The sequence below is a fragment of the Lupinus angustifolius genome, chromosome LG06, assembly GCF_001865875.1.
Source record: "Lupinus angustifolius cultivar Tanjil chromosome LG06, LupAngTanjil_v1.0, whole genome shotgun sequence".
In the NCBI taxonomy this organism is placed as follows: Eukaryota; Viridiplantae; Streptophyta; class Magnoliopsida; order Fabales; family Fabaceae; genus Lupinus; species Lupinus angustifolius.
In genome coordinates, this window is record NC_032014.1 from 30,167,341 (window position 1) to 30,180,657 (window position 13,317).

The 13,317-nt window shown below is 30.9% G+C and overlaps 2 protein-coding genes across 2 annotated transcripts; one reads left to right on the top strand and one right to left on the bottom strand.

The window, feature by feature from the left end:
- Positions 1,734-5,417, top strand: LOC109350961 (serine carboxypeptidase-like). Its single transcript, XM_019592273.1, has 9 exons — positions 1,734-2,117; positions 2,818-2,986; positions 3,249-3,368; positions 3,627-3,770; positions 3,854-4,004; positions 4,162-4,250; positions 4,357-4,615; positions 4,709-4,842; positions 4,923-5,417. Exons 1-9 carry the CDS (start codon positions 1,762-1,764, stop codon positions 5,043-5,045), a joined length of 1,545 nt encoding a protein of 514 aa, XP_019447818.1. The 5' UTR covers positions 1,734-1,761; the 3' UTR covers positions 5,046-5,417.
- On the bottom strand, positions 5,520-7,094 carry LOC109350962. The gene is made up of 3 exons (XM_019592274.1): positions 6,825-7,094; positions 6,600-6,720; positions 5,520-5,819 (listed from the first exon to the last, which is right to left on the bottom strand). The coding sequence occupies exons 1-3, from the start codon at positions 7,038-7,040 to the stop codon at positions 5,659-5,661; spliced, it is 498 nt and encodes a 165-aa protein (XP_019447819.1). The 5' UTR covers positions 7,041-7,094; the 3' UTR covers positions 5,520-5,658.

Consider the following 13,317-nt stretch of genomic DNA (forward strand, 5'->3'; position numbering starts at 1 on the left):
ATATATATTATGTGACGGTCCATTTTGGTTCTGAATATATTGATCATCGTATACGCCACTCACAATTATATCTTACACCTTGAATGGGAAATCTTCAATAAATACAAAATGGGTTTATGAGTTATATAGAGAAACACTGAAGATTGGGTTACACTCATCGTTTATCTCATTCAGATTTAGTCAAAATTGCGTGCACTTTTATTCAAGGCACCACTATCATATCTTACACGCAACGCTTTCTAAAGCCCCTCCTTTTACAAGCTTCACAAATAAAGTATATACAAAATAGTTAAAATTAGAATAAGCGTAAAATATAGTTGTGCATCCTTTTTAAAAGTGTGGATATTAAGTAGGGATGAAAATAAAAATCGAACTCCCAAACCCAACTCGATTTTAATGGAAAAAATTTAATGTAATTGAGCTAGGGTTCAAGTTTTACCCAATTCAACTTTTGGGTTCGAGTTTAATACAATTGATACCCTATTTTGAACTTCCCCGAACCCGATTAATATATTTATAATTATAATATTCCATATAAATAATATATAAAACCTATGTATATATTAATTTGATATATATATATATATCAGTTATGTTTTTATCAGGTTTGAAGTTACCTAAAATCTGACGAATTCGAGGATAATATATTGTTTTGCTTAACTCGGGTTTATGTTTTGAATTTTAAGGTTGAGTAAATATAAATACAACCCAATCTACCTGTTGTCATTCCTAGTGTTAAGTCTAACGTGTAATTTAAAGAATAAATTTTCATAGCAATTGATGAAAAACTCTCTTTTGTTCCATAAAACATTTCCCCGTCTAAATATTAATGGAGCAATTATGAATCATGTCTTCATCAAAGAAAAAGAATAAAATCATCACATCATTATTAATGTAGCATTTAAAATGAGACTTTCCTCCTCTCAAAGTCCACCGCAAATCCATCAACTAGAGACTTTCGTTAAACTTAATATTAATTATTTTTAGATGATATTTGGATTGATAAAATTGTTATTTTATTTGGAATTAAGTTAATTTCATTTTATTTGAACTTATGTATAATTTATATATCTTGTTATTGTTATATAGTTTTACTAACAAAATATTGGTCTAGTGGTGAAAAACTTTACTGGATTCTTACAAGACAAAAAAAGTCAATGATTGAAGTCCTGATGAAAACATTTCTTAAGAACGACAATCACATACTTTAAAATGAATTAGTTCCTTACCAAAAGGTGATAGAATACCTTCGGTAGTACAAAAAATTATCATATCATTTTAAATAATTTATGTTTATATAATAAATTATTTGGAGTGACTCATATTTGAATTAGACCAATCTATATCATCCTAAACTATTACATGATATCAGAATTGTGTCATCCTCCATGATATATTTGGTCTTAATTCTTTTAAATATTTTTTTTACTTTTAATTTAATTGACAAATAATCTCACACTATTTTTAATTTTCATACTTAATTTGTTTAAATTTCAGTATATAATTAACATAAATAACCCCTACTAGTTTAATTTTGATATTAAACCTAAAGTAGTTATTTTAAGGTATTGGTATTTGGTAGGTAGGTTTATTCTTTACAAAAAATAGTACTAACATGAAAAGTAGTGGAAACTGTTAACCCTCTCATACTCAACCCTTTCCATTATTCTAGCCAAGTTGGTGACCAAAGCAATTTTGATACAAAGCAAGTACTATAAATTCATAACCATTATCACACATTGTTCAAGAAAAACAAACAACATGGTATCATTATCATTATCTAGTATTCTCAAAATGTGTGTGTCTTTTCTTATGTTGTTTTCTCTAATATTTGTTTCAACTTCCATGTCTGCTCCTAGTTATTCCACTAACAATGACCTTCATTTTTCTTCAACTGCTTCTCTTCCTAAACTACAAGCAGAAAAACTCATTAGAGGGCTTAATCTATTCCCAAAATATAGCATTAATACACCACTCAGTGACCCTTATTTTGTTCCTGGAAAGATTGTGGAGAAGAAGTTTAGTTTCCTTAACTTTGATGATTCTTTAGGACCTTCTGTTCAAGAATTTGGTCACCATGCAGGATATTATCCACTTCCTCAATCAAAGGCTGCAAGGTAAACAAGTAAACTTCATTGTTCTTTTGAAATTAACTCTTATAGTTTTTATACATTAATGTATATTAAATGGTAAAAATGTATATTGTTGGTACAAGATCATCCATTAATTATTTGTTAAATGGGGTTTTGCTATTTTTTGTAACTTAATTTTCCAACCATGTTCACCATGATTATCATGAAGAGAGAAAGAATTGTTTTCTGTGATGTTAAGGGGTTGTTTAGTTTGTTTACTGCTCTATTTAGTTAGGTGGAAAACTTGATAAATTGAAATAAAAGTGCTAAGAAGATTTTAACTTGTAATTGAAGCTATGTCATGAATTGAATAAATGTGCAACAAAATATTCTGTAAGTGATTAAAGTCAAATAATTGTTGCACCCCTTTATTCTGTTTTTCCTTTAAACAAAAAGCTGTGATTTGAATCCTGGTTTTTGCTCAATTTAAAATCATTTCTAGTTTTCATTTCTAAGTAACTAAAGGTACTCTCTTTTTTATGTTTGATACTACACATGTATGCTATCATTGCAACTACTATAATTTTACAAGGTTATATCAGTGTGCATGAATCTCATTCAACTTAATAATGTAGTTGCAGCCTTGTTTACTCATTGATAAATTTGAACTTTATCTTTTAGTAATTAGGAACATGTGGTCCTTTATATCCAACCATTGAGTAATCTTTTTGTCTATAATTTGCAGGATGTTCTACTTTTTCTTTGAATCTAGGAACAGTAAAGATGACCCTGTTGTTATTTGGTTGACCGGAGGACCAGGTTGTAGTAGTGAACTTGCTTTGTTTTATGAGAATGGTCCTTTTCAATTTTCCAAGAACTTGTCTCTTGTATGGAATGATTATGGTTGGGACAAGGTAACTATCAATTCCCTTTGCCCTTTTTCTTTGTCTATCCATGTTGTTACTTTAGTTCCTACTTTCATATAATCATGTTAATAACCAATCCAAAAGTTTTCTCTGTTTTGTTATGGTGATTACATGCAGAAAAAATAAGTGTAGTAAAAGTTAACAATGTTATTGTGTATATCACTGTCTATGGCTTAAATAGAAAATCAAGGTATTTCAACTACTTTGTTTTCTTATTAGCATATTAATAAGGTTTTTTCTCCTTTTGTAGGCATCAAATATATTATTTGTAGACCAACCTACTGGTACAGGTTTCAGCTATACTTCCGATGATAACGATATTCGTCATGATGAAGAGGGTGTTAGTAATGATTTGTACGATTTCTTACAGGTAATTCAATATGATAAGTGATTAAAGAAAATTGGGTCATTATAAATTCAAAATCAAATTCAATAACTCATCAATTTATTCAACCACATTATTATGCACAGATTAAAAATATTGCATGGTATACACATTTTTAAATTACATGCAATGTGTTAAACTCTGCCCTAAGCCAATCTTACCTAGTAAAATTAAGGCTTAATTATTGTTAATGTTAAACTCTGCCATTTAGCATTATATAACATATACTTTGACCGACCACAGGCATTTTTCAAGGAGCACCCTCAGTTTCTCAAGAATGATTTCTTTATTACTGGAGAATCATATGCCGGACATTACATTCCAGCTCTTGCATCCAGGGTACACCAAGGAAACAAAGCAAAACAAGGAGTTCATATAAATCTCAAGGTCTTAAATTATCTCATATTTCATATTATTAATTAATTGATTTATCTTAATCATATTGATTATTTGATCCATATTATAAACAGGGTTTTGCTATTGGTAATGGCTTAACCAATCCTGAAATCCAATACCAAGCATATACAGATTATGCATTAGACAGAGGAATAATAAGAAAAGCTGATTATAACAGTATCAACAAGTTGCTTCCAGCATGTCAAAAAGCCATAAAAACTTGTGGTATAACTTCCCTAGTTCTTTTCCTTTTTCACACATCAATTTCTTAGTCCTAGGATTTGGTCTTAGAAAAAGAAAAGACACATGGAAGAAAATTTTACCAATTTATGGCACTTGCAACATGTTATTGTCATACAATGATTTGTGTTTCAATTTTCAGGCACTGAAGGTGGAGATACATGTGTATCTTCCATGTATGTTTGCAATGACATATTCAACCAGATCATGTCCATTGCTGGTAACATTAATGTAAGATATCATAAAAGAAAATAATGTGACAAAGATTATATGAAAATAAACTAAAAAAGTAGTTCAGGTTTGCATAGACTTATGAGTTATGTTATTCTAACTGCAGTACTATGACATTAGAAAGAAATGTGAGGGAGATTTGTGTTATGACTTCTCCAATGTGGAGAAATTCTTAAACAAGAAGACAGTGAGGGATGCATTAGGTGTTGGGGACTTGGACTTTGTTTCATGCAGTAGCACAGTATATGATGCCATGATGCAAGATTGGATGAGAAATCTAGAAGTGGGTATTCCAGCTCTTCTCGAGGACGGAATCAAGGTGCTTGTCTACGCCGGAGAAGAAGATCTCATATGCAATTGGCTCGGTAAGCCTACACTCTACTCAATCAATCTGTTTGTGTTAAAAAGTTAAATGTCAGCTAGAAAATTAGCATCACTAATGTGTTTTCATTTGGCAGGGAATTCAAGGTGGGTTCATGCTATGGAGTGGTCGGGTCGAAAAGAGTTCGGGGCATCTCCAACAGTCCCATTTTTAGTTGATGGTGCAGAAGCAGGAGAGCTGAAAAGCCATGGACCTCTAACTTTCCTCAAGGTTTGTGTTCAGATATGTGTATTATTTGTTCTGACAATGATAATTCAACTTTTGATAACTTTATTTTGTGAAAATAACAGGTAAATGAGGCTGGACACATGGTCCCTATGGACCAACCAAAAGCTGCACTTCAGATGCTAAGAAGTTGGACACAAGGGAAGTTGGCTATGACAAGGAGTGGAGATAATGTCTCTCCTAATTGATGCACTGAGAACAAAACCAAAACCAGTCTCTTTTTATCAAGAGTATGCAAAAAAATCATGGTCTTTATGAAGCTGTTCTTGTGTACATGGTTCAGTGTCAAATATTGGGAGGGTGGAATATATTTTATGAAGCTGTTCTCAAATTCTTTCTTGGTCTTTATGCTTCTACTACCCTTAAAACTATGCATAGAAGGGTATGCAAAAAAATCATGTAAAACTCTGTACTTGATTTTCAAACATATTTAAATTCCTAAACAACTAAATCCTCAGCATGATCCCTACTAAATGAAAAGGCGTTTGTCGTTCGTTTTTTTTCTGTAATAAATTGGCAATAAAATATGGTATAAAAAATCACAAAGAGATGTATATTGATGGAAGGAGAAAATATGAAAAACAAAGCAACAGACAATCAAAGTAAAATAACTTGTATTTTTGTTATACTCTAGTGCAAAATAATTTGCAATCCAACTTTTCACCTCGGTTTATACCGATACTCTACTCAAACAAGCAGATTCTGACTTTTCACCAAACTATCACAAACATGAGCAGAGTATAGGGATATAAATGATAAAACTGAGACATAAAGCTCTGTAACTATGAACTATATGGTGATCTATGTTTTATAGAATTCTTTCAAAACCTCAATTGCAGGCCGAAATCCCGAGCTCAAAGGAACAGCTGATGTAACTCTTATATTCTGTGCATTGCAATTCAGTGGTTTGGATAGAGTCATTGTGAACATCTCTCCCTCCAGAATTTCATTTACAACCACACCTGCAGCACAAAAAGCAAACAACAACAAAAAGGATTAGTTAAATGCCAAATGCTACTGCATTTCATTGATGGCATTGCCAAGCTGATTTAAACAAAGGTACAAAGTTGGATGCAGAACAACAAGAAAATAATTCACGTGATGCAGTATACTCACGATTGTGGTTACTGCGATCACAAAATAATTCACTGCAATTCGCATCGCAATAAACTACAACCGTGATTGTAATCTGACCACAACCATAATCACAATCATGCAGCTTTTTTGGGACAACATATCAAGGGAGCATAGACACTTCATAATAGCCATCATGTCTTATCAGACATTATCCATATGGAACACTCCTAAGCATGTTCTTTACATTTTATAGTATTTTACTGTACACGTGTAATCTGTGTTGCATTTGTATCTATATGTGCTTCAATGGCAAATAACACTTTGATTTTTATTTGGTCTCACACATTATTTTATAATTTATTACAACTCCCCATAGAATAAAAACAACATATATATTTTTCTCAGGCAAACAAACATCGTTCTTATTCTTATTTGGTCCACAAAATCAATTTTTTTCCACAACATCTACCTCTCTCTTCACTTTCTCTTGGCCAAGAACAACCAAGAATTTTTCTTATTTAAGAACACAAGTCAGAAAATAATAATGATATAATGGAGAACATAATAAGAATGTTATTATTCCGTTAAGAACAACCATCGTTTGCTCCAACCTATCTATGGCCATTGAATCTTTAAGAAACCCCAAAATGAAAATAAGAAATTACCAGATAAAGGGTGAAGCCTAGCAAAGTCAAAAAACTGATCCGCAGAGCATCCAAAGAGAACCTTAGCAATCCTATCGAAACAGATAACAGTGATAACCTCCATATCTGTTGCAACTGACATCTTCAAAAAACAAACAAAGAAACAAAAAAATCAACTTTATCATTCACATGTTATAAAACCAGAAAAACAAGACACCCCATTTTGTTATAGAGTGGTAAATTCACCAGGATTCGAAAGAGTCGTTTGTTGTTGTTGGTGTGGCAGAATTTGCAGAGAAAAGAAGGGGCATTGTTATTGCTTGTGGTGGAAAGAGTTCTTTCACAAATGGAGCAGACTCTATAACACAAATTGGTGTGGTCTATGGCTAAGATTGTGCAGGTTAGTTTTGTTGCTGTGTTTTCTGCTTTATTATCACCTTCTTCTTCTTCTTCTTCTTCCATCTTATTCACATTCTTTCCTCTGATCCCCCATGCTTATGTTAATTTATCTAGGTACATTGAAATTCCACGTGCACCCCCTTGTATTAGATTTTTTATTTATTTTTTGGGCAACAATGGTTTTTTTATTACTATAATTTGTACAAAGATATTTTGCATCATTAAATAATAAGGTTTGAGTATCATTTTATGTATTTTTTATTGAATTAGGACTTTTTAGCACGGCTTGACTGAACTATTTTATATTTGGGTTTGGGTCAAACTTACCCAGATTTACTCGGGCGAGTTCGGGCTACCAGTTTTACTTATTTGTTTTAATCTTTTTTGGGCTTTTGGCTTGGTAATTAACACTAAATGAAAATTTATAATAAAAAATAGATAATAAGTTTACGTTATTGTGTATTTAATTATATTTAACTTTTACCACAAAAACATAATAAAGAAAATAACGTTTACAACAAAACGAAAATCAACATAAATTGTTTATCATAGAACTCCACACAACCAAATTTAAAATAATAGTTCATAATGAAAGTAATGACAAAGAACACACAAAAAATAATATTTTTATAGTATCCAAATGTTTATATATTGAAGTGAAATTACAAATTATATTGTGTGTCAGAGAGTGAGAGTCCAATAGAAATAAAAGATATAATAAAACAGTTATGTTAAAAATCATACACGTTGACTTAACATCACGTCTTAATTCAAACATAAGGAATTAGATCTATAAGTTTGGTTACATTTGGCGTAACAAATATGTTAAAAAAGTTAAACGATACATATTTTTTTTAAATAGATTAAATATGTTAAAAATCTTAAAAAAATATTTTTTAGTTTATGCGGGCTGACTCGCCACAACCCGCAACCTGCTTCGCGCTACAATTTGATATGCATAAATTGTATCCGGGCTTTTTAGCCCGAACTCGATGTGGGCTAGCCCGAACTCGTCTGGGTAGCCCGTTTTGACACCTCTAGGGTCAACATTACCCAACCATATATGTTCGTTTGGTTTGGTCCGATCAAAATCGGACCAAGTCGGATCTCATTAGATTTATGGTTGAGTTCGAATTTAAAAATTAAATCATGTCAATATTTAGGTTGGGTAGAGAACAAATATGACCTGATTCGAACTCGACACATGGTTATTCACTCATAATGTTTAACCATGTTTATAGTCAATTATGTATAGAGTAATGATATTTATTTGATCAAAAGTATCATTGATTATCTAATATTTTTATCATATATTCATGACTAATAATATATATACATTTATCATTTTATATGTCAAATTTCATATTTATAATAATAAATAATATTCAGAAGACTTTATCAAGAAGGAATATGCATTATATTTAATCGAATCTAGGTTCCTATTTAAAGGCTCACCCGTTTGACATTTAAGGTCGAATTAGCTTTGAGTTTAGGGTCAGGTTCGATTCGAGTTCAAAAAAATGACATGATAAGCATTTAGGGTCGGATAAGAAACAAACCTTACTCAGCCCAACCCGACTCATACTTACCCCTATTAAATAATAATATTAAAGTAAGAGGGCGAGTTTAGCAAAACGATTAGAGGCTCAAATCTCATAAATAACATCTCCTCACTTGAAGGTAGTGGGTCTCCTTTTCCTGAAAATGGTAACTAAATCATGTAGATTTGAGCATGGGTATTAAACCCGAAGCTAAATATTGATCGATTTATTTTTTTAACTTGAACTTGGTATTAAACTTGAAGCTAACCCGATCTCAAATATTGGTCGTACAAACATTTGAACCTGAACCTGAACCATAGACATAAAGTCTTATTAATATTACTTTTTATTATGAATATACAATTTAACATATAAAATAATATGTTTGGTTGATCATGTATATATGGTGAAAATTAGAGAATCAATAATAATTAAGTCCAAAAAGATGTCATGATTGATGAAACCTAACTATATTCAAAATGATAAAAATCGGCTCAAACCAAATAAGCTAGTGATTAAGGTCGGATATTGCAGAATCCTAATGTGATAATAACAATGGTTCAGCTCTAGACTTGTCAATGAGTAGCTTCAAATACTAAGACTTAAAGTTGGGAAACAGTAACAGTCTCTTATATCCAATTGTGGTGCAAATTGTAGCTCTCTCTGTCCCATTTGAAGAGACTCTTGTACTTGCAGAACATTAACAAAGAATACTAGTTCTTGAAGATTTATGTACAACGTCTAAGACTATTGCTTCTTTCAACTTCACATCCTGACCCAACATATTAACACATTTCCCAATACATATAAGGACCAAAATATATTTTGAGATGTAGATCTCGGAATGTATTGTATTTTTTTAAAATAAAACATTTTAATTAGATAACGTCAAAAACATTATTTGCAACTTGGTATTTGCATGAGGTGAGTGATTGATTTGTTGTTTTTCCTTTGACCATGGCTACAGGAAATAAATACAGTGACAAACACAACAATCTGGCCTTCACTATTACAAATTACAATTAAGTTTCAAAATCATCAAAATTAAGTTTCAAAACCATCAAAATTACAATTTGAAACACAATATATACTAGTAATAAAGAAATGAGAGGGGATAAGAAAGCTTGACCCAAAAGATGTACGTAAATATTGAAGGCATGGGAGTTGCAGGTTTGAGTGTTTGACTGACAATGCTTCTATGTTGCATGAATGGAGATCTTGTGTTACACTTTCTGTTTTTGTCTTAAACCAATTAAAAAATATCACTTAATTAAAATAAAGTTGCGGAACAATAGGATAGAACTAATTTTCATTGATTTCTAGATTAGTGGTTCTAGTTTAATGTTATTAAGTTATTATTACTATAATGCATTCACAATCAGAGACTACACAACTTCTTTTCTAGCTTAGTTTTCCAACAGCTTTTGGTTTAGCCTCATTCATTTTTTTGGTTTAATTCATGACCTAATGTCACTTGTTACATAATATCATGACCTAAAATCATTTGTAGTGATATACTCTACTAGATTATTCAAGACCTAATTCAACCTGTCTCACATCCTATCATACCAGATTGATGTTTCTGCTTTTGAATTGCTTGTCACAACTTTATAGAGCATCACAATATATCACAAGAATACTGAAACATTTTGGTTTCACAAGCAATGCAAGAGACTTAGTCCAATTCATATATTCATATATAGCCCCTAAACCTCATAGCCTCACAGCTATGAGTTTTCCTGAATAAATATATTCATATCTATATTACCACCCTTTTAATAATTTCATTTTATAAAAGACTATAATTTGTTTTTGTTTATGTTTATTATGATCTAGGGATATATATATATATCCCATAGTTAAATATTTCCTTAATGTGGAGAACATGATTGGCTTATAATTGTCATATATAGGTAGTGATCAGAGATTAGTGTCACTGTGAAAAAGCACTATATACAGTGATATATCCAGCAATAAAGTGAGAATAAAGATGCAGGTATTATATATAGCTAATTACAAAAGCTAGCATATCTTCATAGATTCTTGCCTACCGACGGAGACTAATTTACGTACTTTAATCTATCTATAAATTAAACTTTATTTTATGGATAATATATATATATATATATATATAATTTTTTTATACGAGAATGACCTTTTTTATAGGCATATATATTTAGTATTTATTACGATTGAGATTCAAATTCTCAACTTTTTTTACTTCTTTCATTAAACTCTTTACCTAAGTCTTATTGCTATGAAAATGACTTTTGTTGTCTTTATTCACTGATTTTTTATTTTTTAACTAATTAAGTTTAACATAAAGAGTTGCTTTCTCCTCCTTATTAGTTTTTTTTGGGTTAATTCCAACTTTGGATATGGCTGGATATGCTTGTACTCTTATTAATATACATTTTCTCTTTGTCAATAAAAAAGTATAGCATATAAAGAAACCGCTTCAGCCCATGAAAAGGAATTATAGTATCAACATATATTACCTTGTTAGACTTAATTTGTTTAAACTTCTTTGACAAGTATGATAATTTAATTACATTAACAAGAAAATTTATACAAATATACACTATAAAAAACTATTTGATCTTGACTAGATAATAGATATGGAACTTCGAACTTGTACATTAGAAAACATTTAATTTAATTCATGGTATATATGTTCCCTTTCCACGCAGATCACAAAAACCTTAATAAAATAAATTGCCCTGATTGAAGGTTTATGGTTGTGCCACTACTAAGTCTAAGAGCAAATTGATTAAATATCCTCACATAGCTTTTTTATAAGGGATAATTTTATTAAAGGAGGAAGAGCTAATAACAATTATACAAGACAACCAGCAAGAGAAAACAAATATAGAGAAAACAAAAGGAAACAACTAACCCCAACCAACATAGCAAAAAGCCCTAATAATAACATTCCAAATACAAAATGGGGTTTGAACATTATTCAAACCAAGACATGCATATGACTTGTGTTTACCTTTGATCAATAACTAAGATTTGAATTTTATCTCATCACTAACTCCTTCATACACACATTCTTATTGTTTAAGATGATGCTCTTTCTACGCTTCTAAAGAGACCAAATTTCAGCCATCCAATATATAAAACAAACTTCTTGTAATAGTTGACTCATAATCAGCATAAGATGTTGCAAATAGTGGAACTTTTTGGTAGGAGGTAATACCACAACAAACCCCAACTAACCATATAGAACCTACCATGTTTAATAAAAGAACATACAAGAAAAAAGCTAATCAGTAGTTTTTGGCTAATCTCACACCAAAGACACATTAGATCATTACCAATTTATTGGATTTAGTCAATTCAAACACCTGGTCATGTGAATTTAAGGGCAAATAATCTGACACATAGGAATCAAATATTAAACTTAATTAATGATCCATCATTCTCAGCACTTACCATCTGCAGATAATCATGCAGAGTGGATATACCATTTATAATTAGTTCTGTAACACTTAGTGCATACAAAACCCTTGAAATTAATAGACACAATTATTTATAGAGCTTAATATATATGAATTGTGAGTTTAAACATATTAGATGATCATATATGAACGTTTAATGATTATATATGAATGTTAAATGATACAATAATAATATAAAAATCTATTGATCTTTTTTCTCTCGTGTATATGCACTTTAGTTCAACATGTATAAACTATTATCCAGGCATATGCTGTTTTGTATTTACTATTCAGTTTCAAAAGGTGCACCCACTGCTGCACAATGTTTTTATGACAGCTTAAATAATAATACTACATAATTGTCCATAACTTTATGAACGTTGAGGTGTGCCATAATCATACATGTCTTTTAGTTATATGGATTTTTAGTTAAATAATACATTACAATAGTACTACTACATGGCATTTTAACTTGCGTGCACCCTTTTCAAATAATTTGTTTTTTGCCTTTTAACATGCCATTTTACTTTTGGAGAGTGTAAATGCATTGATTTAACAGTAATATTTAAATATTAAGCAACCCCCACTATAGCGTAGAAATTAAAACCAGGTCAAACTCCATGTTGATCTTGCGTTTGAAAAGAGTCATAATTTTGGTAGCTGTACCCATCACTATATAAAATAGCCCTTGTTTCTTTCTGTGTGTGATTATGTGATTAGAAGAAATCACTTAGTGAGATCCCGAGAATTATTAGGTGGTTGGGGGCGCCAAAGTTGAAGATTATTAGAAAGCTTTCCATCAAAATAGTGGAAAAGTTACCTTCATAATATATATACTACTTCAAAGTGTAGAAATATATCTGATGTGACCGGTGTTTCAAATTACTGATCGCATAACGTGAGGTGGCCGGAATATTGTGGTTATGGTGATTATCACAACTGCATCATACTGCAATTATCGTATGACACTAAATCCCAATGATGCAATTCACTACCGGCTGTAACGCAACTGCATCAGGTCATATCAGACCGCATTCATATCAAAATTATTTTTTTTCTCACAAAATAATTCATATCGCAACAATGACCACAATTACAATAACCACAATTTTGACTGGAATTGCAATCAAAAGACAAGATGTAATGGAACACCAATTGTAATTTAAAACAACATAAACATGTTTGCATTTCATTCATACATCTCTCCTTATCTCTGAAATCATAAAATAAAATAACATTTTCTTCACTGTTTCAAAAACTTGGTGGCTTATTATAAGGCATAAGACTTACCCACAAAAGTCTCATTTGGATTAGAAAATTTAGTGTTTGGAATTTTAGTCTGCTAAAGAAAGAGAG